Raw genomic sequence first — 26,066 nt, forward strand, 5'->3', positions numbered from 1 at the left:
AGAGCGCTCCCCACATCCTGACAGACAGGCAGCGAGCCCGCAGCACATGCCGGGACACGGCCAACGCGAGGATGTGTTTTTCTAAATCATACTTACTTGTTACAAGGGTTTTTTTTCCTTTTTCTTTAGTAGTGGGAGAGAGAAAAAAAATAAATATTGAACAATTAAAAGAATAAAATTTAATTTCAAAATAAAGAAGCGGGGAAGACAGTTGTCCAAACCATGCTTCTGATCTAGGCTGAGAAGAGGAGGAAACAAACATGGTCTTTTAGAAATCTCATCACATGTGTCAGACACTAAAAGAACAAAGAGAGAATGTTTGGGGGCAAAGCCCAAGAAAGGGGATTAGATACCAGGGTTCACTACAACAGGAAAGTAGGGAAAAAGAGAAAAAATGGAATGAATTATTTCTTAGAATGGAGTGCCATTGATGAAGGTCATTCAAACAAAGAAGTGAAATGATGGGAAGGGGCTGAAGGAGGAGAGGCAGCTACATGCTTTTGTGTGACGGATGAGGGAAGCATTTTTAAAAAAGAAAGCAACTAACACAAGTTGGACCAAGGAATCTGGGCTTGGGCTGTGCAGCTGAGGGAGGGAGGGAGTAGGCTGTCTCCGGGAGGGGCCTGTAATCAGACTGCTGAATGCAAACCAAACTGAGAACCTGGGGCGCGTCAAAAAAATAGAACAGAATTTGATGGAGAGAAACAGATTTAATTACAACTGTGAATGCGGACTAAACTTGCCAACAAAACCGAAGCGAAAAGCGAAACAGATCAGAGGACAGAGCTCCACAGTGTGCAGCGTATGAGAAACACACCACCCAAGAGAGGATGCAGGATCGGGGGAAACAGGAGACGAAGAATCAGAGGACTTGGATTCCAATCTCCCCTCTGCCCTCGACAACCTGTGGGACCTGAGTCTTGTCATAACTTCTCTGAGCCTCATTTCTTCACCTGTGAAATGCAGCGACTGGACTAGACACCCTCTAAGGTCCCTTCCAGAAAGGATCACGTTTCAGGCAAATTTAAAAAAACAAAAACAACCAAGAGCTGCCATCATCACTTCAGAGAAGGCTTCCATAAATACCCATAAGGTCAAGAGAGACAACAGGAAAACCACACGATGCTCTAAGGCGCCACAGACGATGAAATCCTATCAGTATTAACTATGTCTGTACAGCAGAGTGGAGCACTGGAAAAGTGAAATGCAAAAACAGAGTAGTGCAATGACCAGGGCAATTTTTACATTTCTCTTTCAGAAACCAGTCAACAGAAAAGAAAGAAAAACAAGGAAACTGGAGAGGGCTAGAGGAGGCCAACAGAGGGATGGACGATCTAGACCCGAGAGCCCCAGGACAGCTCTCGACATCAGCATCAAAGACCACGCGTATTCTGCAGCATCACCTGCTACCTTTACAAAGATACCACACTGGTGCACAAAGAACACAAATAAAGTAAGGTGAGAAAAACACCACACATCCTTCGTAGAGCACAATGCCATAGGAATGAACGCACCAAGGAAGGAAATGCGAACAAAAGGCAGAGAAGCGAGTGGGTCCAAAACCAAGTCAGAAGAATGACAAATAATTATTGTCAAAGAAAGTAAAATCAAGCAGAGACATGCTCTCTGGGGAGCATTTCTCTCCCTATTTTAAACACAGGTTAAGAAGGAGAAGGACTCACAAACCAAGCCTGCACGCATTTTTAAAAACAAGGCAACTGACGAACCGGCAATTCCATAACAAGAGCAAAAGAAGACATTGTGAAGATCAAAGGAAGAATGGAGTTTCATTTATTATTTCATCAGTGCGGAGGAACTCCAGGGAAACAATCAAGCAAAGAGCAAACTGATGACTTGGGAGAGAAGAGGTGGGGAATGGTTAGCGGGGTCAAGGCAAGGCATGCGCCCTCGTCCTGGGAGCCCACTGCTGCCACGCTGCCTCAACCAGACTACAAACACCAGCCCAGCTTCAGAGCGGCAGCCGAGGCACCTGCTGTCTGATAGTCAACGGGTCTCCTCCATCCTCCCGTCAAAGTCTATTGCCTCCTTACAGCTTGGCAGCCATAGGTTTATTTTGAGAATTCACCACAATTTACCATTGATCCTTCCACCAGAAAGCGGAGCTGAGAAAAGACAAGGTGACTCCAAAGTATGATCAGAGGTGACAGAAGACACAAGGGAGGAGGCGGACAGGGAAGCTTACCGTGAAACTGTTGTTGACATTTTTGGTACTAGATTCGGCCACGCTTGCGTCAGTTAGATCCACTTCATCAAAAATGATCGACTGGAAAGAAAAAGAGATGGACATCCTGAGTTCCGACGCCCAACATACCAGGTGTCCCCTACGCTCTTCTCATCAAAAGCACACAACTTACAAGAATGGTCCCAGCAATGCCCTAGGACCACAGAGGCACTTCCCTCCCCGGGGGCTAGTAACAGCTGACCCAAACAAGGACGAGCTACCAGGCTTGTCGTAGAGAAAACTGGGGAGCCAGCTGAGAGCAGTGGTGACCAAGGAAATTCTCTTCTATTTTCTAAATGTGCCTCAATTAAACTCAAAGACAAAGGCTGACTTAGAAATTAACATTCTCTGTGGTGAACTGTATTTTTAGCTATTTTGTTAAGCATTTCTCAATGACATTTCAATCTGGCCCAATACGCTGCCATGAGTTTGGCCCCTCTGGTCCAGATAACCTCAAGGGTCCCTTCCTACTTTAAATTCATGATATGGATTTTAGATTCTGATCTGTAAAATGGACCCTGCGTTCCAAAGGTCCCTCCGTTCAATTCAGTGACGAGCGAGCCTGTGAAGACGGAGGTGAAGAGGAGAGTGGTTTCCCATTGCAGCCCAACTCTTTTTCCGTTCAATTATTAAACAGCAGTAACCCTCAAACTCCCTTCAGTTCTTCTCCCTTAAAAATCTCCACCAGTCACTCTGGGGCAAAAACACCCTACCAGCTTCCATCAAAAACAAGGCTCCATCGTGATATGCCCTGGGACTGCTACTCGTGCTGTGACTTAGCCCACAACAGAAGAAAACGTAGAAAGTCAGTTTGCAAAAAGAATGTCAAGCATCACAAGGTGCCCAACTGAACCATAACAGCCAGCCAGAACACATATTTGAATCTGATAAGATGGAACTGGACAGGGACAAAAGGAAAGGCTTCAGTTTGGATTCACCAGTCTAGAAGGGGCGCAGAGTTATGCGAGAGGGCGGAGGTTCACACGTGTGCCATTGACAGACTACACTGGTGCAGGGTGCAGGACGGGGAGCCGAAGTCCTTTTGTCAGAAGCCGGAGCTCGACTCTGGACAAGGTGCATCAGAAGACACCCTGCAGACCATGAAGCACCACACAAGCATCACTGGTTGTGGTTATCACTATGGCTGCCACTGTTATCTGAAGAGCATCCAGAGCCTGCTGCCAGCATGCTGAGCGCCCCCTTTGGCCAGGAGAAGAGGAGGCTCAGGGGGACAGGATGGCCATTTTAACTCTCTGAAGGGCTGCCTCTTGGAAAAGGGAGATTTGTTCTGTCTGGGCCCCAAGGGTGCAACTAGGAGCAAGCGGAGGGTGCTTCCTGAGGAGGAGAGCGATTTCAAAGGGGAATGAGCTCCCCTCCCTGGGGACTTCGAGCAGAGGCAGGAGGACATTGGGTCAGGTATCTGGCAGTGGGCATCCCCGTCTGGGTGTGGCCTCTAGGCCAGGCGCTAGGTGACCAGCACTTCCTGCACTGCCAGGCTAGGCAGGCCCCGTGGGAACAGGTCCCTGTGGCCAAAGACCTCCCTGTCTGGTCTGCAAGAGAAACCACAGCCATACATCATTAGGACAGAAAATAAAATATGGCAGAGGCCCAGGAGAGGAAGTGAGTGTCTCAGGATGAAGGCCCTTATAATAGCCTTGCTCAATGTCGACAAAGACTTGGGTCAGCTTTTCTCATTTCTTCCCTCCTCTGGTCCAAGGCCCTCATCAAGGGAGGGGGGACCAGGGGGCTGAACAAGCCTTCCTTCTCCCATTCCAAGCAGTTGCTGGAACCTGGGGCAAAGAGAGAGCCCCTTCTAATGTACCTGCCCACCCATCCACGGGTACACACACACACACACACACACACACACACACACACACACACACACACACACACACACACACACACACAGAGGCACACTCTGATAAGAGATATTCATCACAAAGGTCTGTCATTATTTATACATGAACATTTGTAAATCCGATGCCTGCCTGGCTCCTTCTGAAAAGACTGCCTGCCCAGAGATGAAGACTGTAGTCCACGAGCCTCACGGCCAACAGAAGGGAGGCTGACAGCTGGGAGGGCACAGAAATTCTTAGCCCCATGATTAATGCTGATGGCCCAGAATCAAGAAGCCCAGTGCACCACAAATGCTAGGGGGAAAGTTTCAGGAAAGAAAAAACCTATAAGAAGTTGGTGATCCTCAGCATTTTTAAAAATACTAAATATCCTATTGTTCAGCAATTCTGTGATACTCTTCTCTCCTTGAAAAAAAAAGTGTGACATTTAAAAATATTTTAAATGAATACCAAGCCATTTTATAACATGAATTTGCAACCCCACCTTGAGATCATGACTCAAGCCCTGCATTGGGAATCACTGCCCTTTCTGCTGGAAGGATGCTATCTGCCTGCAAGGGAGGGCTGAGGGGCTCCCCCTGCCTCGCCGTCACACGCCCACTCTGCCCCACCGGGAAGGTGGGAAGGGGCCCAGAGACCCCTGCCTCACCGTCACACGCCCACTCTGCCCCACCAGGAAGGTGGGAAGGGGCCCAGAGACCCCTGCCTCACCGTCACACGCCCACTCTGCCCCACCAGGAAGGTGGGAAGGGGCCCAGAGACCCCTGCCTCACCGTCACATGCCCCCTCTGCCCCACAGTCTCCTCACCTTGGCAGTTTTTGCATAATACAGAGTGCGTCCTCGAAGTTTGAAGTACCTTCTCTTCCAGCGCTGGAAGGAACTTGTCTGCTTCATCAACATCCCCTCTCTTATGATCGTCTAGAAGCAGAAAACCCAAAAACAAACACCCGTTGCCAAGGACCCCGTTAGCCCTTTCCCTCCACAGCCCCGCTGGAAGGAATATCAAAGCAAAAGGAGCGTTTGGTTCCAAGGAGAACCCCGGCCCCTCTTCCCCTTTGTTCAGCATCGGGTCAGGACAGAAGGAACCCGAGGCACTGGAGGCAGAACCCAGGCGGACTCTGTACTGCTGCCAGAGCCCTGCCAGGGCACCAGGTGGAACGAGGGCTGCCGGAGAACCCCACACCCAGATGCCCAAGGCCTGAGGGCAAGTTGAGGGGTCTGTCTGTGGGTCATTGAGGGATACGTGCTGCCCTCCACCCCACACAGGCAGCCCAATGAGGCGGCAACTTTCCCCAGCGGCCAGCATTTGGGGTTTTCCAGCTCTGCTTGGTCCTCCTCTGGCTGGCTGCCATTTCCCAGGGCTGTGCTCCGTCCACTGCTCCAGACCTGATCGGACAGCCCTCCCCATGCTAGGTATACAGGGAGATGAGCCACACTTAGGCCTGTCCACAATCTTCCTTCATCTCGTGAATCTCATCAGGCCCAACAAGGCCAGGTATCCAGTACCAGGAGCTGGTTGAACACAACCACCACAAATGGACAGAGGACCATGCCCAAGGAGTGCAGCCCCACCCCCAGCCCCTACAGAACCTCATTAAGTGGGCTTCTATCCCCCCAGGAATGAAGGGCTGAGCCAGTGCTCCAGGAGCCCTGGGGCCCCCAGAGGTTTCAAAGAGCCACCCAGGGACTCCCCCAGGACCAGAACCTACTCATGCAATGGGCAGGAACGGGCCACTCTCCCATCATACCGACCCCAGAGAAGCTGGCATCCTGGGCATGAAAAAAACCGGAAAACAACCCACCATCATCCAAGAGCTGGAGATCGGAGCTTTCCCACAGGGCTCAAAGGCCTGCAAAGCATACGTTTATCCCCATTTTACAGATGAGGAAACTAAGGCTAAAGCTGGCTAAATGACTTACCCAGGGTCATACAGCTAGCAAGCATCTGAGGCAGGATTTGAACTGAGGCCTCCCTGAGCTCTCTCTACTATGCCTCCTCACTGCTAAATAAGCAGCCTGTATTGCTCTAATTACGTCTGCCTTGCTGTTGCTACTAACTTGAAAATGTTTCTTTTCAAAGGGTCTTCGCTGTCTGGAGGGACCAGCTCCACGCAGGACCCCCTTCATTCTCCAGTCGCTAATCTGCAGCAGGAACGGGTGGGGCAGTCCGCATTACCCCCCCCTCCCTGAAGGCTGCAGGCGCCTCTCCGGCCCCCAGCAGGCCCCTCCTTGCAGACCCACAAACGGGCCTAGCTCTGTCTGCTCTTCCACCAAAGCAAAACATTTGGTCCACTGTCTGTTCTGGAGACACTGGCATTGCTCCCCCCATTCTGGATCCGAGCCTGCAACATCCCCTAATCCTGCTGGGTGCCCTCTCACTGGGGATGCTGCCAGACGCCCCAAATGAGCATCTACGCTCCTCAAAAGACAGAGGGTGGGCCTGGGGCTCCAGATGGGACTGAAAAAGATGGGGCTGGGGATGTCCACGAGCATGAGGAATTCTCTCCTTCCCCTGCAAGCCTGGGCTGCCATTCTTCCAGGCCCTTCCCAAGGGCCAGGAAACAAGAGGCTGGAGGGAGCGCCTCCAATGAGCAAGGAAGAAACATGCCTGGGAAATAACCTCTGGACAGCAGGCCCAAGAGAACCCCTCACTGTCCTGCCAAAGGAGAGAAAGAGAAAAGCGAGGCCGAGAGTCAGAGAGGAAGCACTGGGCTCAGATCCCGGGAGCCGGGCCTAGATGATCACAGGCCGGGCAAAGGCCGGCTGGTCCTGTCGTGGGAACCCGCAATCAGGAGCCACACGTGGCCACCTTCCTTCCTCGTCCTCCCAGATCAGTCTGGTGAGCTCCCTGCACGCTCACGGGACGCCCCATCTCCTAGCTACACCTCCTGAATTCTGCAGGGCTCACTCACCTCTGATCTGGTGGACTCTCTCTCTCTCTCCCATCTCCTTCTTTAAAGCAAAAGGTTTTTTACAACAACAAAAAGAAACCCTCCTGCCCTCCCCCAAAACAATAGAAAGAAAACACCTCTCTGCAGGAAGCCTGCTCCCATCTCTGTCTCCAAGACACACATTTCAGACAGAAAAGAAAAGCAACTGAAAAACTGACCCAAAGTAATCACCTCTCTCTCCTCCCCTTCCTCTCTTTCTCTTCCCCCCCTTACCTCTCCCTCCCCTCCCTTTTTCTCTCTCCCCCTCCCCTTCTCTCTTTCCCCTCTCTACCTCTTTCTCTCTCCTTCCCCTCTCTCTCCTCCCTCTTTTTCGCTCTCTTCCTCCCCTCCCCCTCTCTCTCCTCCCCTCCCTCTCTCCCTCTCCCCCCCCTTTCCCCCTCTGCTTTTCTTTCTCCTCTTTCTTCTCCCTCCCCTCCCCTCTCCCTCTTCCTTCTCCTCTCTCCCTCCCTCCCCTCCCTCTTTCTCTTCCCCCCTTACCTCTCCCTCCCCTCCCTCTTTTTCTCTCTCCCCCTCCCTCTCCCTCTTTCCCCTCTCTCCTACCTCTCTTTCTCTCTCCTTTCCCTCTCTCTCTCTCCCTCCCCTCCTCTCTTCCTTCCTCCCCTTCTCTCTCCCTTCCTCCCTTCCTCTCTTTCTCTTCCCCCCTTACCTCTCCCTCCCCTCCCTTTTTCTCTCTCCCCCTCCCCTTCTCTCTTTCCTCTCTCCTACCTTTCTCTCTCCTTCCCCTCTCTCTCTTTCTCTCTCCCTCACCTCCCTCTCTCTCTCCCTCCCCTCCCTTTCTCTCTCTCCTCCTCCCCTCCCCCTCTCTCTCCTCCCCTTCTTCTGTCTCCCCCTCCCCCTCCCCTTCTCTCTCTTTCTCTCCTCCCTTTTCTCTTCTTCCACCCCTTTGCTCCCCCACCCCCCCCCCACCCCCCAGACAGTGAACGAGAGGGAGCCCCACCCCAAGGCTGCCCAAAGAGAGCTGCTGTTCTATTTTTAGCTGTCCCGGTCTCTGAGCAGCGTCCGGCGGTTTCGGCTGCAAAGGCCAGGGAGAAGATAACAACCAGCCGTTTTCTGCAGCGCTCTTCTCATAGACAAATTGAAGTTTCTCTCAATCTACCCCCTAGATTTTTTAGAGTCAGTGGAAATACTTAATTTAGAAGGAGGAACCTGGGCCATTTCTTAACAAAGACCCCCAGGGAACGAATGCACTAAGTAGAACCCGGAAAACCCCGAAGCTGGCGGTGTGTCCAGACTACGGCCTTCAAAGCCCCTCCAAAGGCTCCTTGGCCCGGCCTGGGCAGCAGGGCCCGGCCTGGCTGCGTTCTGACCTTCAGCTTCTCCACGGCGTCGACACACATGTGCGTGGGGGGTGAGGTGCACATAAGGCAAAGGCCCCACGTCCACCAAGCGTGGCCAGAATGCCCTGGAGGGCAGCTGCCAACCTTCGGACTCTGGAGAGAGATTCAGCAAATGGTGTCTTACACACGCATGTTGTTATCTTCCAAATGTATGTTTATGTCATGATTAAGAGAATGTAAATTCAGTTACAAACATGAATTCACTTGGTCGTTTTTGTCTTCTGTCTTCTCAGTCAATTGAAAATAATAAACTATCGTGGGGGAGGAAAGAAACGCTTTTGTATTAGAAAGGGGTCCTCCTGCTTAAAAAGGGGGGAGCCACAGGCCACACTAGTGCATGGGAAGCTGGGCAGCGCCTGACAAGAGACCACCCATCCCATCCCGTTCTGAGAAGGTTTACCCTTGACTGCACAAAGAGCTGGCACCCCTGTGATTTATTAGATTGTCCAGGACACAGAGCCAGGAGGGGCTTCCGAGGCCACCCCCTCTAACTCCTTGTTTAAAGATGAGGTGACTGAGCCCCAGGAGGGAGAAGGGACTGACCCAAGGTCACCTGGAGAAGAAGCAGCTGAGAAGAGATTCGAACTCAGGTTCTCTGATGGCACAACCAGGGCTCTGGACACTTCACGATGCCTCTCCTGGTCCTCCCCCCATCACCTGCAGGTGCCTCACCCCCAAACTCCCCGCTGTGGAACTACTTGGTACATATTTACACTTCCTCTCTTTGGAGTGCGCCATATAGATCTGTCTGTACTTGTCCACCCCATTAGGATGCCTCTCGTGGACGAAGATCACTTCAGCCTGTGTGCTTGTGTCCCCAGGCCAAGCAGGACAGAAAGTCCTTGAGAAACACCCAGTGAGGGACACACCGGTTCTGCCTCTCCTACCTTGCACACAGATGGAGCTTAATAAAACCCACATGCAAAGGATAAAGGTCTTTTGGCCAACGAGGACAGAACAGGGAAAGGAGCAAGAGAAGTCCTATACCCTTCGAAGTCCAGGCTTCCCCGCTTCCTCAGAAGCCCCTGGGTGGGAGACTTCACTGGGCTCCTCACTGGGGCCTGCTGATGGCCTGACCCTAGGACGCTGAAAGAAGTCCTCCGCCTCTTCCTCCTCCTCCTCTACCTCTCCCTTCTTCTTGGTGGCAAGTAAATAAAAAACAAAGGTGAGAAAAAGCTGGCCCTGGCCAGCTGGGTGCCTGAGGGACACTGTCTGTGACCAGAAAAATCAAAAAAGACAAAGGTCTTCTTGTTGTGTTTATTTGCTGTAAGGGCAGAGACAGAGGAGGGAGGCTGGAGCCTGGACCTTGGAACTCCCCAGGAGGAGAAGATGGTCTGCAGGCAGGCGTGCCTTGAGCGTCTGAAGGGGCTCTGTGGGGCGGGCTGGAAGCCAAGCACTCTGAGGGCTTGTCCAACAGGAAGAAGCCCTGGTCCCTTTAGAGACGGAAACCGAGGGCAGGGGGAGGAAGGGTGGCAGGGACAGCCAGGGCCAGGGCCAGAGCCTGCCGAGCAGGAGCAAGCAGAGCCCGAGCCCCAGGTATCAGCCCAGGTCCTCTGGCTAACAGCTGGGTCACCAGAGTGCAGTCACTTCCTGTGTTCAGGAATGAAACGAGAGGCTTGCCAGGCTCCTTAGAATTGGATCCTAGGGAGGCTTAGAGAGGTATTCCATTCCACTCCCACATGGGATCAAAATCATTTTCCTACTTCATTTGCCCAGGGCTCTGTTTGCTGGTTGGGCTTAAGCAAAGCAAAGAGAAATGCCCCATGCAATCGGCTGAATTCGCCTGCTCCCACAGGCGTGTTTCTCTGGCAAAAATCAGGCTCAGAGATATGCAGCTGCGTTTGCTATGATTTCAGGATAACGGTCTGAGGGCAGACTTCCCTGAGAGGGCGGCTCTGCCAGGCATCATCGAGAAGACCAGAATTCTGGGCACGGCACTGAGGGCAGGCTTGTCTCCTGGTAATACAGGGAAAGGTTTCCCACATTTATGAGTCTGAAAAAGCAGTAAATAAGCCAGACTACGCCAACCTTGGGACACTGAGCAATCCTGTCATCTGAATTTATAAACTACAGCAGGATCAGAGTCTAAAATCGTTTTATGAGGACAATAAAAGACAATTACCCAATGGGGTGCTAAATGGCCTTTAATGGAAACAGACTAATGAGGATTTGTACATTACTTTAAGCCTTTTCTTTGAGCAGCAGCTGGGCACAGGGGACAGAGGGTACCAGGAAGACCTGGGTTCCAAATTTGCCACAGAAACATCCTGGTTGTGTGACCCGGGGCAAGTTAATTAAACTCTCTGTGCTCAAAGGCTTGAAGCCATCTGCAGATTTTAGCAGGTGCCAGAATGTGCCAACCTGCATCAGTGGAGGGGAGTTCCCTGGGCAGTTCCCCTGACCAGTGAAACCCAAGGTCCAGGCTTCAGCCTCCCTCCTGTCTCTGTCCTTACAACAAGCCTTTGAGGTAGATGAAACAGGTGATTCTGACATTCAGACAGAGAAGAAAAGGGACCTAACAACAGGTAAGTAGAGTGACCAGCCAATGGTTCTCTGGCTCCTAACCAGAGACAGCCCTGGACAAGAACTCCGCCCGCTGGCTCTTGGCCAAAGGCTGTCCTCGCCAAACATAACATCAACGGCCTTGATCAATGGCTAGGTCTCACAAACCCAAAACGCAAGATGGCCACGAAGCTCAGAGAAGGCCAAAGAAGAACTTGTCCAGAGAGCAGGAGAAGGGAAGGAGGCAGAACTAAGACATGTTGACTGGCAAAGCAGCCCTGCAGTGGCTGTCACCCACACACCCACTGATGGCACACAACTGTGTATGTGTGCACTCGCGCATGCGGCGTGTGTGTAACAAGTCCACCGATAGCCCAGCACAGTTCTCCAAGTCATAGATGAAGAGAACAACATCCTGGAGCCCACAGCACAGGGACTGGGCAAAGATGCCTAGGTGGCCCGCTGGGCAGGCACACCGAGCCCCCAGGGAGGCAGGCACACCAGGCCCTGAGGGATAGAGGAGCCCCAGCCCCCGAAGGAGGCCCTGCGGCCATCCTGTGAAGGGTTTAAATGGCAAACAAAGAGGTTTTATCCTAAAGAAACCGCAGACCTTCTTAAAAAGCAAGGTCAGATGTGCCCACTGTGCCCCAAGCAACAGAGAAGCAGAGTCTGCCCTGCTCTCAGGGGCTCTCTTGCATTTAAAAGGGGTGTGGGTGGCCAAGGGCTGTGCATGGAGAGTGGATTGGAAAGGAGACCCACGAGGCAGGGGCCAAGCAGGAAGCTACCAAGTGGTGGCCAGGGCGCAGGGTGAGGAGGGTGCACCCGGGTGGAGGAAAGGAGAGGGATGCTCAGAGGGCGGACACTGGAAGGCGGAGAGGCTCAGCCACTGCCTAGCTCTGGTGGAGAGGGAGGTGGTGGACCCGGGCCCTGGAAGAAGGCGGCCCCCTCTGCTGGAAAGGTGAGCTCAGCAGCCTTGGACCTGCCCCTTGCCTCCCTCTGCCTCCCTTGCTACCAGCCATCACTCCCAGGAACAAGGGAAGCAGCTCCTCTTCGCCCCAGAAAGGGGCTCCCACGGCGCCCCCACGCCTTCTCTTCATCCCCCTCCTTCCACATCCCCAGTCGCTTCAAAAGATTCTTCCAGGGCTCAGTTCCCAGACCCCTCAATGTCTTGGTCACTCTCCTCTGGGTGTTCATCAACAGGGGAGGGAATAAGCATTTATCAAGCACCTACTATGTGCCTGGCGCTGTGCTAAGCACTTTTACAAATATCATCCCATTTGATACTTACAACGACCCCTGTGAGGTTGGTGTTATTATTATTCCCATTTTACAGTTGAGGGAATTGAGGCAGACAGAGGTTAAGTGAGTGACCTACAGTCACACTGTAGTAAGTATCTGAGGCTGGATTTGAACTCAAGACTTCCTGACTCAGAGGCCTAGGGCGCTATGACCTAGCTGCCTCTAGAACTAAACAAAGTATTCCAGAGCCGGTGTGATCACAGTAAATCAGAGTGGATCCATCACCTCCTTCCTTTGGACAGGGCGCTTCTGTTAACAAAGACTTGGAGTCCACTTTTGGGGGAGGGCCTGCTGTGGCCTAGCCCTGACTTATACTGAGCCCCGGGGGATTTCACCAAAGGCTTTGTCTTCCCAGTCATCTATGTGGGTAACTGTGGCTTTGAATCCCAGGCTAGGTCAGCTCCTCAGGAGCTTTTCTGCTGCCCAAGGGTAACCCATCCTGCCATCTAAGCCTTCACTGAATATAAAAAAATTAAAATCCAAAATAAATGGGACTGTGACAACTGCAGAGAGACACGGCTGACCCTGGCTCCTGTGGGTCGGCTTCTTCAGCTGGTTTCAAAGTAGCTGCTTAGGCCCCTAGCACACATGGCCGCCCTGCGCACAAGGCCTCAGGGGCCACTTTTTTGGACACCCGCCATGATCCCAGACTGCACTCTACTGCCCTCATCCATCAGCCTCCAGCCCCAACAGAGAAGGAAATGAGTTTAGTTGGTTCTAAGGGGCTTGTCTTTGATGGCCCACGCAGGACCCTGGGCCTCAGTCTCCTCATCTATAAAATGGGGGGCTTGGCTAGATGGCTTCTGAGGTCTTTCCCAGCTCTCTGCCAATCCAGGGGCCTTCTCATAATGCATCCCAAGGTCACGGGCTCATAACGGGAAGGACCCCTCAGAAAAGCAGGGCTTTTCCCACGTCCAGCACTCCTGCCTGGCCTCTGTCATTTTCTAGAGGTTTCCAGCACTGACTGACCGAACAATCATATCACCAAAGTCCCTGTGATTGTGACAGAGCACACACAGCCCTGGGCCTGGCCTCAGGAGATCTGGATTCAAGTCTTGTCTCAGGTCCTGCTAGCTGTAGGGACAGAGCTAAAACACAAACTCTCTGCCATAATCTCCCAGAGCTGGGGAAGTGAGGCTGGTGTTTCCCAGGATGCTTTCCTCACAACCCCCCCCCGGGGAGGTGCCATCCTGAGAAAACAGAGGCATCAAGGGAGAAGCGTCGGAGCTGGGACATCCCAGGCTCACACAGAGATCACCTGGTCTGACCCGAGGCCCAGAGAGGTGATCTGCCTTCCTTCAAGCTCTGCAGTCAGCTGGGAGAGCAGGAATCCGAGTCAAAGGCTCGGCTGTCAGAGGCAGGGCTCACCCCCCACTCTCAAAAGGTTTGGCAGCCCAGGCTCGTTGTCCCCAGACGGGTCTTTGAGCTCACTGAAGGGGGCTAAGAACCCTTCCCTCTGCTGGGCTTCTAATCCCCCCCTCCCCCCCACATTTCTGCCCCTTACTTACCAAGTTGAAAATTACTCTTTTATCAGTCAGTTAATCAACTAAATTCAACGCGCATTTATTAAATGCTTGCTATGGTCCCAGCACTGGGAGGGCACAGAATGAGACAATTCCTGCTCCCAAATTTACATTCCTAGAAACAAGAGAAGCGGACCAGTCGCCGACAGGTTCGCCCTCCCTGAGGTCCCCACCACCTCTGGCCCGTCCCCACCATCTCTGGCCCATCCCCAGTACCGCCGCCACTGCCGGCCGTCCCCGTGAAGCTTGGCTCACACCCTCTCTTCATCAGCCCATGACTAGGCTGGGCTCCTTGGGCACTCTGGCTCCCTTGGGAAAGTCCAGCCCACTTGTCCCTCCTCATCCTCAGTCCCCTGCCCTCACTTCCAACTTGTCTAGGCCTCTTTTCACAAGCTCAAGTGGTCAGTGAGCTTCTGATACAACCTCATCATGCTCTCTCTCGACTGCTCCCCTTTTCTTCTTTAGTGGACTCACTGCCATAGGGTCAGTGGTGTTTGAGGCCAGTCATCCCTCCTGAAACAAATTCCCTCCAGCTTTGGGAGCCGCAATCCTACTGATCCTCTCCCAACACCCTGGAACTCCCTCCCCAAACCTAGGGTCCACAGCTGACTGTCCTCAGTGCTCTCTCCTCTAACATGAGCTCTCTGCTGGGGGTCCCTTCCTCCCAAGGTTCCTGCCTATGTCACCTGGTTCAGGCTGAATTCTTTCTGTATCAAATGGGTGAAGCTGAATTTCATCTTCATTGAAAATACTCCAAGTCCAGAATCACAGAATCTCAAAGTCAGAAGAGACCTCAGAGGATATCTGGTCCAACCTAGTCATTACCCACTAAGAATGGTCATCTAGGCTTTGCTGAAAGAGCTCCGGGGAAGGGGACCATCTGCTGAGGAAGCCCCTGCCACTTCTGGAAAATGCCAACTACTGGCAGGTTCTAAGATCAAGCCCAAGACTGCTCTGACCTTTGAACAGTTAGTAATAAATGTGTATTAAATGTCTACTACAAGTTGAGCTGGGCACTGGGCTAAACCCTGGGGACACTAAGAAAGGTTTAAGCCAGTCTCTGCCCTCAAGAAACTCACAGTCTAAGGAAGGAGGTTTCAGAGTTGATTTCATCACACAGAATGCTGAGTTTCTGGAGCTCTGAAATCTAGGAAAGTAGCCAGCTGGGAAATGATGAGGTGAATTCCCTGAGTGCTCTCCTTCAAGGCAGAGGATTAGGGAGGAGCTCTCCAAGGTCCCACCTTCACCCTCTCCAGCAGGAGGGAAGGAGAAGGATGGAGGAGACAGAGAGGGAAGAGAGGGAAGGGAGGGAGCGGCCCGAGGGCAGGGGGACTGAACAAGTCTGAGTCTCAGAGCTAATTTCATCTGGCAGAAGGCTAAGTTTCTGGAGATCATGAAGTCCAGGAAGTCAGCTGGGTGGGGCCATTTCTCTCCACTGCTGCTAGACTGGCCCTCCAAGGCCAAGAGGAACAAATCTATTGCCTCTTCTACAAGACTGGCATCCAATACTGGTAGACACCTGCCAAATGCCCCACCCCCACCATCCTGCCCCTGGGCATCTGCAGGCTCTGTCTGGTTTCATCTGGAAGGAACCAAACGTCCCACCTGGGCTGAGCTGCCCTCCCCCCATTAGACAGTGAGCTCCTTGTGGGAAGGGACTGTCTTTCTTTCATTAACTGTGTCCCCAGCACTTAGCACGGTGCTTGGCGCCTAGGAGGCACTTGATAAATGTTGACTGGGTTGGATCATCCAGGTTAAATACCTCCATTTCTGTCAGCTACCTCCGGCAGGACATGAGCCCTTCCTGCTCTGGACACTCTCCAGTTTATCAATGCCCTTCCCAAAACGTACTGCAGAGAACCAGTGCTTGGGCCAGATGTGCCCTGAGCAGGCAGAGGGCAGTGGGCTGCAGCCTCCTGTGAGGGCCTTACTGCTCTCACTGAGGTCCCACTCTCTGACAAAGGCTCTGTGGCCAGGACTCCTCCCAGCCAGCCAGGGCTCTAATCCATCTGTCCCTGTTACATTTCATCAGACTTAATTGGGCCCATGATCTAGGCCACCAAGAGCTCTCTGGATCCTAAATTTGTCCTCCTTGGTGCTGGCTGTCCCTCCCAGCTTCATGTCATTGGCAAATATGCTGTTCCTGTCATCAAAGCCTTTATGCAAACCCTCAATAAAACAGCACTCGGGAGCGCGGGGCCACGCAGAGCCTCACGGCCCACCCCACCACCTCCTGCAATTAATGACTGCTCTTCTTTGGGTCCCGGGAGTCTATCCTTTCCCAGATTACCCCACTGAATGATCGCCCCGCCCACGCCTCTTTCCTTCCTAAAAGCACAGCAGACAGCCTTTGTCAAACACTTTGCCAAAATCCAGATCCACTCTACCTACGGCATACCCCTGATCTACCAGTCTCGTAACACAATGCTGTCAAGTCACCAGTAGAGCATGGTTTGGGAGCTTCCCAGGTCAGATCCCAACCCCACCACCCCTGCCCTTGGTTTCTCCATCTCTGTCACAGACTGACAACACCATCTATTTCTGCGCAGACACAATCTGCTTAGAAATCCTCATTTCTCCCCTATTACTTCCAGCAAGAACCAGGGGCTGGAGATGAGGGGCTACTACAGACCTCCCACCCACTTACTCTCAAAACAACCTGGATATGGGGGAAAACAAGAAGAGACATGGAAAACCGATCTTCTTCCAATGAGCTCCACCAAACCCACTCTGCCTAAGATCAGGAGTCCTGGTATCATGTAGAAGCTGTGCCCAGCGCTGCCGGCCTGACCCAAGGCGTCAGGGTCAGAGGGAAGGGCGAGCACCTTGAGCTATCCCAGTCCCTCTGCCAGGAATTCCCTTCTCGTCAAGCGAGCCTGGAAGTCCAGAGCTGGCCCTGAAAATCAAGAGCCGAAATGATTTTGAGTGCAAGCCAGGCACTGAACCAGCCCAGTGGCCCTTACCTGAAGGCTCCCCAAACTTAATTAGCAATTCTCTTACTGCAGAAAGCCTGGTAGACCAGATGCTTTTCAAATTCCACAGAGAAATGGAAATTTCATAAATGCTTAAGGAAACAAAAAAGGTTTTTGCAGATTCAACTCCAGCCCAAAGACCTCATCCCATTACCTTGGTGAGGAGTCTACAGATAAGGATGTGGATTCAATTCAATTCAACACACATTTATTAAGCACCAATTGTGTGCAGAGCTCTACACAATACCCTAATACCTCTTAGGGCCTGGCTTAAGCCTTCGAGGACTTACAGGTCTCTGGAGGGCACAGGCCACAGATACAGCTAGCTAAATATTTTTAATACCCCAAAGAATCTGATGTGGACACAGAGATAGAAGGACAGTACAAAATCCAAGGAAGAAGGGACAGATCTAGACCAGGGGAGAGGTCATCTTCACATGGAAGAAAAGCACTGGGGTACAAGGCAAAGAATGTTTGACCTGAATCAGGAGACTGGAGGTGAGTCCCCCTTGGAAACCCTTGGGTCTCCAGACTGTGGCCAAGGTAATTCCTCTGTCTGTGACTCCACCTCCCCACAGGCACAACAGGGCCCAAACTACACCGAAGCCTGCACACTGCCCAGGGCTGACCAGAGGGTGAGAAGACAGGAAGCAGGCAAAGGTCACCCATGGGTATGGGAATGTGTCAGGGAACTGGCGATTCCAAAGAGCCAGCCTTGGAGGGTTCAAGGAAACCCTTGAACCTCCCATCCTTTCTGGACAGGATGAGGGGAACGCTGTGGAGAGTGTACCAAGATCAAGGAACCAGACTCAACCTGTAAGAACTTCTCATTTTATGGGTTCCGGACTTAGATACAAATGCTGATACCATAAGTAAACTGGGAGAACAAGGAATAGTTTACCTATCAGATCTATGGAGAACAGAAGAATTCATGACCAAACAGGAGATAGAGAACATTATGAAAAGCAAAATGGATCATTCTGATCACATTAAATTGAAAAGTTTTTGCACAAACAAAGCCAATGCAACTAAAATTAGAAGGAAGGTAGAAAATTGGGAAAGAATTTTTTACAACCAATCTCTCTGATAAAGGCCTCATTTCTAAAATATATAGAGAATTAAGACAAATTTATAAGAACACAAACCACTCCCCAACTGATAAATGGTCAAAGGATATGAGCAGACAGTTCTCAGATGAAGAAATTAAAGCCATCTATAGTCATATGAAAAAATGCTCTAAATCATTATTGATTAGAGAAATGCAAATCAGAACAACTCTGAGGTACCACATCACACCTATCAGATTGGCCAACATGACAAAACAGGAAAATGGTAAATGTTGGAGAAGATGTGGGAAAATTGGAACGCTAATACATTGTTGGTGGAGTTGTGAAATGATCCAACCATTTTGGAGAACAATTTGGAACTATGCCCAAAGGGCTATCAAAATGTGCATACCCTTTGACCCAGCAACGCACTTCTAGGGCTATATCCCAAAGAGATCAAACAAATGGGAAAAGGACCCACATGTACAAAAATATTCATAGCAGCTCTTTTTGTGGCGGCAAAGAATTGGAAATTGAGAGGATGCCCATCCACTGGGGAATGGCTGAGCAAGTTGTGGTATATGAATGTAATGGAACACTATCGTGCTATGAGAAATGATGAACAGGCTGACTTCAGAAAAACCTGGAAAGACCTATATGGTCTGATGCTGAGTGAAGTGAGAAGAACCAAGAGGAGTCTGTACACAATAACAGCCACATTATGCAGTGACTAAGAATGTTAAGCTGAACCCTTCTCAGCATTACAAGGATCTAAGACATCTCCAGAGGCCTCGGGATGCAAAATGCTGTCCACATCCAAAGGAAGAACTATGGAAGTTGAATCGCTGTCACTTATTTTTACCTTCAGTTGAGTTTTGTTTCCTCTTTCTGATGGTTCCTCCTATTGGTTTTAATTTTTACTTACAACTTCACTAATGTGAAAATATGTTTAATGGGTATGTAAATGTAAAGCCCATGTCAGACTGTGTGCCGTCTTGGGGAGGGTGGGGGGGAGGAAAAGGGAGAAAAATTTTCAACTCAAAAGCATATGGAAAAAAACATAAAAAGAAAAAAGTGACAAAAAAAGACAAAAGCCATCAATAAAATGCATTTAAAATGAAAAACAAAAACAAAAACAAAAAAAGAACTTATCATTTTAGCTTTTGTGCAATTTCTCCTGCTCTTGTTTTAGAAAAGACAGATTGATGTGGATTGGAGAACACCCCAATCAGAAGGAGCCAGGGCTAGGTGGAAGACAGAACTCCAAGAGCGAGGTCAGCATTCAGTATCACAGGTGACCAGTGAGGTGCCCCAGGTGCTGGGCTGGGAAACACCTTCATCAATGGCCTAGAAAAAGGCATCATGGACAGGATGTTCATCCAAACAGCAGGTGACCGGGGCAGCGAGGCGCTGCAGTGGATAGAGCTGTGGCCTTGGAGTCAGGAGGATCTGAGTTCAAATCCAGCCTCAGACACTTGACACTTACTAGCTGTGCGACCCTGGGCAAGTCACTTAACCCTGATTGCCTTACCAAAAAGCAAAAATCAAAACAAAAAAACAAAAACAAATAGCAGGTGACCCAGATGCAATCGAGAAAACTAATGACAGTCAAGATCCAGGAGGCTCTAGACAGGCTCCAGCACTGGGCTGAGTCAAGAGAAGATGAAACTCAAAAGGGAAAAATGTGAAGTCTTTCACAAGGCCACAAAACATTAACTTCACAAGTATAAGAAGGCTGGTTGGGGAGGCAGTTGTTCTGAAAAAGATTTGGGGGTTTTAGAGGACCACAAGTTCAGCTGGAGCCAGGGCTGATGGGACAGGCAGCCCATGAAGCTGATCTGAAAAAAAAAGTGTCCTTGCAAGAGAATCTCTGAGTCTCTTTGCTGTTTGTAAGAATGCCCCCCAAAACTATGCCCAAAGGGCTCTAAACTGGGCACGCCCTTTGATCCAGCAATACCACTACCAGGCCTGTATCCCAAAGAGACCAAAGAAAAGGACCCAGCTATAAAAAACTACTGACAGCAGCTCCTTCTGCGGCGGCAAAGATTTGGAAGTTAAGGGGATGCCCGTCCACTGGGGAAATGGCTGACCAAGCTGGTGTGTGATTGTGACGGAATACTACTGTGCTGTAGAAAATGATGAGCAGGATGCTCTCAGGAAAACCTGGAAAGACTTACATGAACAGATGCAAAGTGAAGTGAGCAGAACCAGGAGAACACTGTACACAGTAACAGCCCCACTGTGCGATGCAGACCGGTGAACGACCTAGCTCTTCTCAGTAACACCAAAGGACTCGTGCTGAGACATCCTGTCTGCCTCCTCTCTGGGGGAAGAACTGACACTGAATCCACACCGAAGCACACCCACTGTTTTTCATTTTCTCTTTCTTCCTTTTTTTGCTGTTGAGTCTTCTTGTACAAAATGACTAATATGGAAATCTTTTACGTGATTGCACACACAATGCCCATCCTATTTCAGACTGCTTACTGTCTCAAGGAAGGGGGAGGGGAGGGAGGGAGGGTGGGTTAGAATTTGGAACTCAAAACTTTTTAAAAAAATGTTAAAAATTGTTTTGACATGTAATTGGGGGAAAAATGAAATATTATTTTTCTTTTAAAAAAGAATGCCCTAAAACATGGGAACTTGAGGAATGACAGTGAACCTGTAGCTAGCTCATCCTTCCCTCTGCTCTTCTCGTAACAGTAGCAGGACCAGCACAGAGACCAGACCTGGAGCTTCTCGAGTCTTTGACCTCTCTCTGCCCATACAAGGCTGGGCCCTTCTCTGCCACCCTCCAGTCTGAGAGGACTGCCTTAGGGAGGTGCCAAACCTGGAAACTCCAATCACATTAGAAAATAACTGGGAAAGGTTTACTAAAAATAAACAAAAATGCAATGCAACATAGATAATGTTAATTTGTGGTTTTCTAAGTCAACGTGCAGGTAGCAGACTTTTTCAGCTCAATACCACTGGCCTACAGCCTGGCTCACCCAGGGTCACTGAGCCAGGAGGAGGGGAAAAGCCAAACTTGAATCCAGGTCTACCTGGCTTTGAGGCAGCCTCTCTTTCTGATAGGACACCCTGCCTCTCCTGACAGTAACAGTCAAAATCCACTGTACAGGCAGGGCGATCAAGAGGATGGGTGCAGACAACGTAGCCAAAGCACTTGGTAAACCATAATATACTGTAGGCATAGCAGCTCTTACTATTATATTAACACCTATACTCAAGAAAGAGAAAAAAGGTATTTCTTACATTGATTCAATTAAATTAAACAAGCACTTATGAACTGCCTCCTATGAACCTATGCAGTGACTGGCACTAGGAATAATTTGGGGAGGTGGGGAGAACAGTAGTAGGGGATTAAGCAAGGCCGTCTGGCTGTGTATGGCAGAAAACAGTGCAGCAGCCTGGAAGCAGGGGAGGGGGACAAGGAGGGGAAGCATCTCAGGCATCTGAAAAGGCTCGGAGCCCGACTAACAAGTAACTATCCCAGAGACCAGCAAGGAGATCGGTGGGCTGAAACCACAGATTGCTGGATGGCGAGGAATGGGCAGTAGGGTCAAACTCATAGAAATGAGCCAGAACCCCAACATAAAGGATTCCTGCTGGCTGCATACTGACTTAGAAAACCATGCATTAATATTATCTAAGTCTTACTGTGCTTTTATTCATTATGCTAAATATTTCCCAACTCCATTTGAATCTGGGCAGGACAAGGGAGTCTCTGGTCTAGAAGACAGGCTGGAGCCAAGCAGAGGAGCTGCTGACCACCTCCCCTCTGGGCACTGGGGGTAAGCCCCTTCACCTCCGTCAGGCTGTTTCCTTATCAGCCAAAAGAGGATCTGGGCTGGGCTGGCCCCAGCAGTGCTCAGCAGCTTCAGGACGGGAAGCCTGAATCCATAGTTTACTAAAGAGGCCATGGGGAGCCATGAAAGCTTTTTAAGCAGAGGAGCAACCATCAGATCTGTGCTTTAGGAATAGCAATCTGACAGCTACGCTGGGGATGGACTGAAAGAGGGAGAGGCCACAGGATGGACACTAATGAAGAGGTTGAGAGATGACCGATGCAAGAGATGCTGGGGAGTCCCACTCCTCAGACCTCTGTTGCGGAGGGTGAGGGAGTCAAGGATGACCATGAGGTCGAGGGTGGTGCCCTTAAGACAGAAATAAGGAAGCAAGGAAGAAAAGAGAGTCGTGCAGGGAAGAGGAGTCCTGCTCTGGATATGCTGACTTTGAGACATCCCGGGCGGTCCACGTCAACAAGACTCACTTCTCAGCTAGATTTCACCATACGGCCAAAAGGAGCCCCTGGAAGCTTCTCTGGATGCTGGGGCACTCAAGGGCACTACGACTTGAAATCTGTTTCTGACGGAGTTCCTAAGCTTCTATCTGTACCGGACTCCTGGCATTTCTGTATTTTGGCTCCACTGGCTTCCCTAGTTCTAGCAGTTCCAAATTTAATCTCTGGAGAGGGATTGAACAAATCTGAGGCCTCCTGAAATGATAAGGCTTTACACTGCTTCTCTACATGCTCCAAGTTAAAGTGTGTCTTCATGTGAGGTTTCTTCTTTCCTTTTCTTGTCCAAGTCTTGGACTCAGATTCTTAATATGGGCTGCTTTTTTCCAGCCTAACGCCCCAAATGTTCCATCGCCAAGCTACGGTCCCAAGGCCTGTGTTTGCTCCCAGAGGCAGACGGCTGCAGGCCTAGGGAGCCCTCCTACTCCGAGCAGTGACACTCATATTTACATGGTCCTAGGAGGTTTGCCAAGTGCTTTACGGACATCTCCTTGTTGGGTCCTCTCACAGTGGTGAAATAGGTCAGCAAGCATTTATTAAGTGCCTACTATGTGCTGGGGTGGGTCCTCACTCACACCGCACAGAGGCAAGATTCCTGTCTCCGTCCTTTCATCCATTCTCTGAGCCTTCTCTTGGTACTCAGCATCTTGCAAGTAATGTATCCCTTGTCCTCTCTTAGCGTCCAGGGTGTGTGTGTGTGTGTGTGTGTGTGTGTGTGTGTGTGTGTGTGTGTGTGTGTGTGTGTGTGGTGTGTGTGTGTGTGTGTATGTACGCATCTACACACGTATGCACATCTGTCTTTGTGCCTGTGTAGAGTGGGCGGAAAGGATTTAGTCCTGCAGGCCTTCACTTGCTGTCCACCTACAAGCATCTGATGAAGACGAGTTCAAAGAACGAACGAAAAAGCCAAGATTAAAAGGCTAAGGCAGGAGGGAGCCTGATGATGCTGAAAAGGCCCCAGTACAGCATTCTGGGGGCCGCCTGACTGTGTGAGAGATACACCAAGAGAGAAGACAATCTCTTATCTAAACTTTGTATCTTCCCCATCTGTTAGCATGGTACTCTTGTGCGTGCACAGTGAGGACACAAGTGTGTGATGGACCTAAATAAAGTGAGCGGACACTAGCTCCCCCAAAGGGCTTTTCATCCTTATCTGAACCATACAGCAGGAGGGAGAGAGGGAGAGGGAGAGGGAGGGAGGGAGGGAGGAAGGAAGGAAGAAGGAAGAAGGAAGGAAAAGGAAGGAAGGAAGGAAGGAAGGAAAGGAAGGAAGAAGGAAAGAAGAAGAAAAAGAAGGAAGGAAGGGAAGGAAGGGAGAGGGAGAGGGAGGAAGAAGGAAGAAAGGAAGGGAGGAAGGGAAGGAGGAAGAGGAAGAAGGGAGGAAGGAAGGAGGAGGGAGAGGAGGAGAGGGGAGAGGGAGGAGGGGAGAGAAGGAGGGAGAGGAAGGAAGAAGAAAGGAAGGAAGGAGGAAGGAAGGAAAAGGAAAGAAGGAAGGAAGGAAGGAAGAGAAGAGGAGAGGGAGAGGGAGAAGGGAGAAGGAAGGAAGGAGGAAGGAAGAAGGAAGGAGGAGGAGGAGGAAGGAAGAAGGAGGAAGGAAGGAGAGAGGAGGGAGGAGGAGAGGGAGAGAGGAGGAGAGGAGAAGGAGAAGGAAGAAGGAAGGAAGGGAGGGAGAGAGGAGAGGGAAAGGAGGAGAAGGGAGAAGGAGGAAGGGAGAGGAGGAGGAGGAAGGAGGGGAGGAAGGAGGAAGGAAGAGGAAGGAAGAGAAGAGGAGGAAGAGGAAGGAAAAGGGAGGAAGAAGGGAGGGAGGGAGGCCTTTAAGGGCTTACTTTGCATCGCAGGACTAAGTACTAGGAATACAGGTACAAGCAAAAAGCCAGCCCTGTCCTCAAGGAGCTTCTACTCTACCAGGGAAGAGAACACCCCGAAGGAAGCTGGAAAGAAGGGGGTACACTGAGGAGGAAGGTCAGAGTGGGGTTGGCTGGTCTGGGGCCTGATTTGGAAAAGCCAGACAGGGCCAGGAAGGGAACGCATGCCGTTTGACTGATTCAAGGCAGGAAAGCGCCCTCCTGTAACTTGCGGCTTTGTCTGATTTCTACATTTCACAACTGGAAAACTTTTGTTTCCAATTGTATAGCTAAGCATGAAAGCCCACCCAGGACAGGTGCTTCATGCTGCACCAATGAAATCTTTCAAAGAATAAAGGACATTCTTGCTTTTGGGAAGCGTGTCTGAACTCCATGCCCTTTTCATTCATCCACAGACCCAACAGAAAGGCATCAGGGATTTTCATACTTAGACCCCTTCATCCAATCTGCTTTCCTGCTGAGGCCTGTTGCTCGTGGGCTCACAGGAGCTCACAAGGGGAGCCGGTGGAGGGCCCTCGGTGGCCAGACACCAAAAGAACCCCCACTACGACACAGCAGACAAGTGGTCACTCAGCCTCATAGAGCAGACTGAGTTTACAAAGCAACCTCCTGGAATCCCATTGATACCATAGAGCCTTTATGCAAGAGAAGAATGAGGAAGGCAGGTCTGGGCTTTAGCATTTCCCCTTTATTAATGATAAGTAGGAATCTCAGAATTATCCTCGCTCGGATGGAGCTCTAATTTCCGTGTGGGTTTCCTGCTCTCTCCACCCCTTCCCACTCAACAGAGGAGCCATTCTCGTGCTTTGAACACCCAAGCACACTAGTGCCAGCCATAGTCAATAAACGTGTATTAAGTACCTACTATGTGCCAGGCACTGTGCTGAGCCAAAAAATGGCAGTCTTTGCCTTCATGGAGCTTACACTCTAATGGGAGAAGGCGACACACAAAAGGGGGAGTTGGCCGGAAAGGAAGACTTTGGGAGGACCCCAGCCTCGGACTCAGAGGGGAGAGGCGGCTGAGGGTGCCGGGGAGATTTCAGGCAGAAACGCCGATGGAGGACACGGCGAAGACGGAGAAGCGGCCGTCTGTCCACCATCTTCCACCTTCCCTCCAAGGCTGGCCACATCCGGCAGGCTCCTTAACGATGCCATTAGCGCCACTTCTCCTTTACAAGCTCACAGGCTGACACTTTTATTGATAGCTTTGCTTGCCAGGCCCTGCTCTCCCAACATTCCCAGCACATTGGCCTACTTGGCGGCCCCTACATATGGCATTCCATCTCTGCCTCTGACCTCCATGCCTTTCTTCCCATAGACTTTCTCCCAAAATTACTCTGTGTGTGTGTGTGTGTGTGTGTGTGTATGTGCACATACACGCGCGTGCAGAGGATGCTTGTCTATGTTCACGCTGGTCCCCCAAATAGAATGTAAGCTCCTTATGGGGAAGAACGAGTTCTTCTCTTTGAATCTTCAGAACCTGGCACACAGTAGTCACTTAATAAATGCCTCAAATAGATAAATGTGCGATTGTGATTCTTCTAAAGATCACAACATTTCATGGTTTGTGGCCTAATGACATCATCAAGAAAATACTGGAGTTGAAAAGCCAGGCCTTCGTGACAAAGCTGGGCAATTGCACTGCTTCTCCAATGTAACCCAGCCCGACTTGCTCACGTTCAACTCTGGTTCCAGCTCACCGGCCATCTGCATGTGTTGGCCAAGACAGGCAGACCTCCGGGGAGCAAGAGCAGGCTGTCCAGCCCAGCTTTACACACGATCAAGCAACACGCACTCATCATCCACTTTGTTTTTCCAGTGTGGATGCTCATAGCAGTCTCTTGACTATGGATTTCACTGGAGGAGGCACTGCAGAATTCTGTGGCAGGGTGCAATGAGTCCCAAGACGTCTCCAAACGAGAACAGTTGGAGAACCTTGCCATCAAGCAAGAAACCTTTAAATTCTTTATGGAGTCACTGTTCTGTTTATATATCATCTACTGAACTGGTAAATCAGTTTCTATGATGATATGCTTATCTTATGTCTTCTTTGGTCCCTTTTGGGAATTCTGAGTAACGCTTTGACGGAGTACGCGATGAGAATACTCACTCCAACTGTAGGGCTGACAATAATTAATCCTGCATCAGTACTGACTTGACACATGAGCC

The 26,066-nt window shown here is 50.6% G+C and overlaps 1 protein-coding gene across 4 annotated transcripts in view; it reads right to left on the reverse strand.

Moving 5' to 3' along the window:
• The window catches only part of DGKD (diacylglycerol kinase delta), a 123,124-nt gene that overhangs the window by 92,903 nt on the left and 4,155 nt on the right, over positions 1–26,066 (reverse strand). For 3 of the 4 annotated variants that reach the window (XM_078154630.1, XM_078154629.1, XM_078154627.1), the window contains exons 2-3: positions 4,910–5,020; positions 2,204–2,284 (exon numbers count right to left, since the gene is read on the reverse strand). In XM_078154630.1, coding sequence (XP_078010756.1) covers positions 2,204–2,284; positions 4,910–5,002 — 174 coding nt within the window. In that variant the 5' untranslated portion in view covers positions 5,003–5,020. Of the gene's footprint in view, positions 1–2,203; positions 2,285–4,909; positions 5,021–5,811; positions 7,218–26,066 lie in introns of those variants that run through there. The other variant, XM_078154628.1, reaches the window with a different exon arrangement.

This window comes from Phascolarctos cinereus, unplaced genomic scaffold, assembly GCF_003287225.1.
Source record: "Phascolarctos cinereus isolate Bilbo 61053 unplaced genomic scaffold, phaCin_HiC Scaffold_5;HRSCAF=322, whole genome shotgun sequence".
Lineage (NCBI taxonomy): Eukaryota > Metazoa > Chordata > Mammalia > Diprotodontia > Phascolarctidae > Phascolarctos > Phascolarctos cinereus.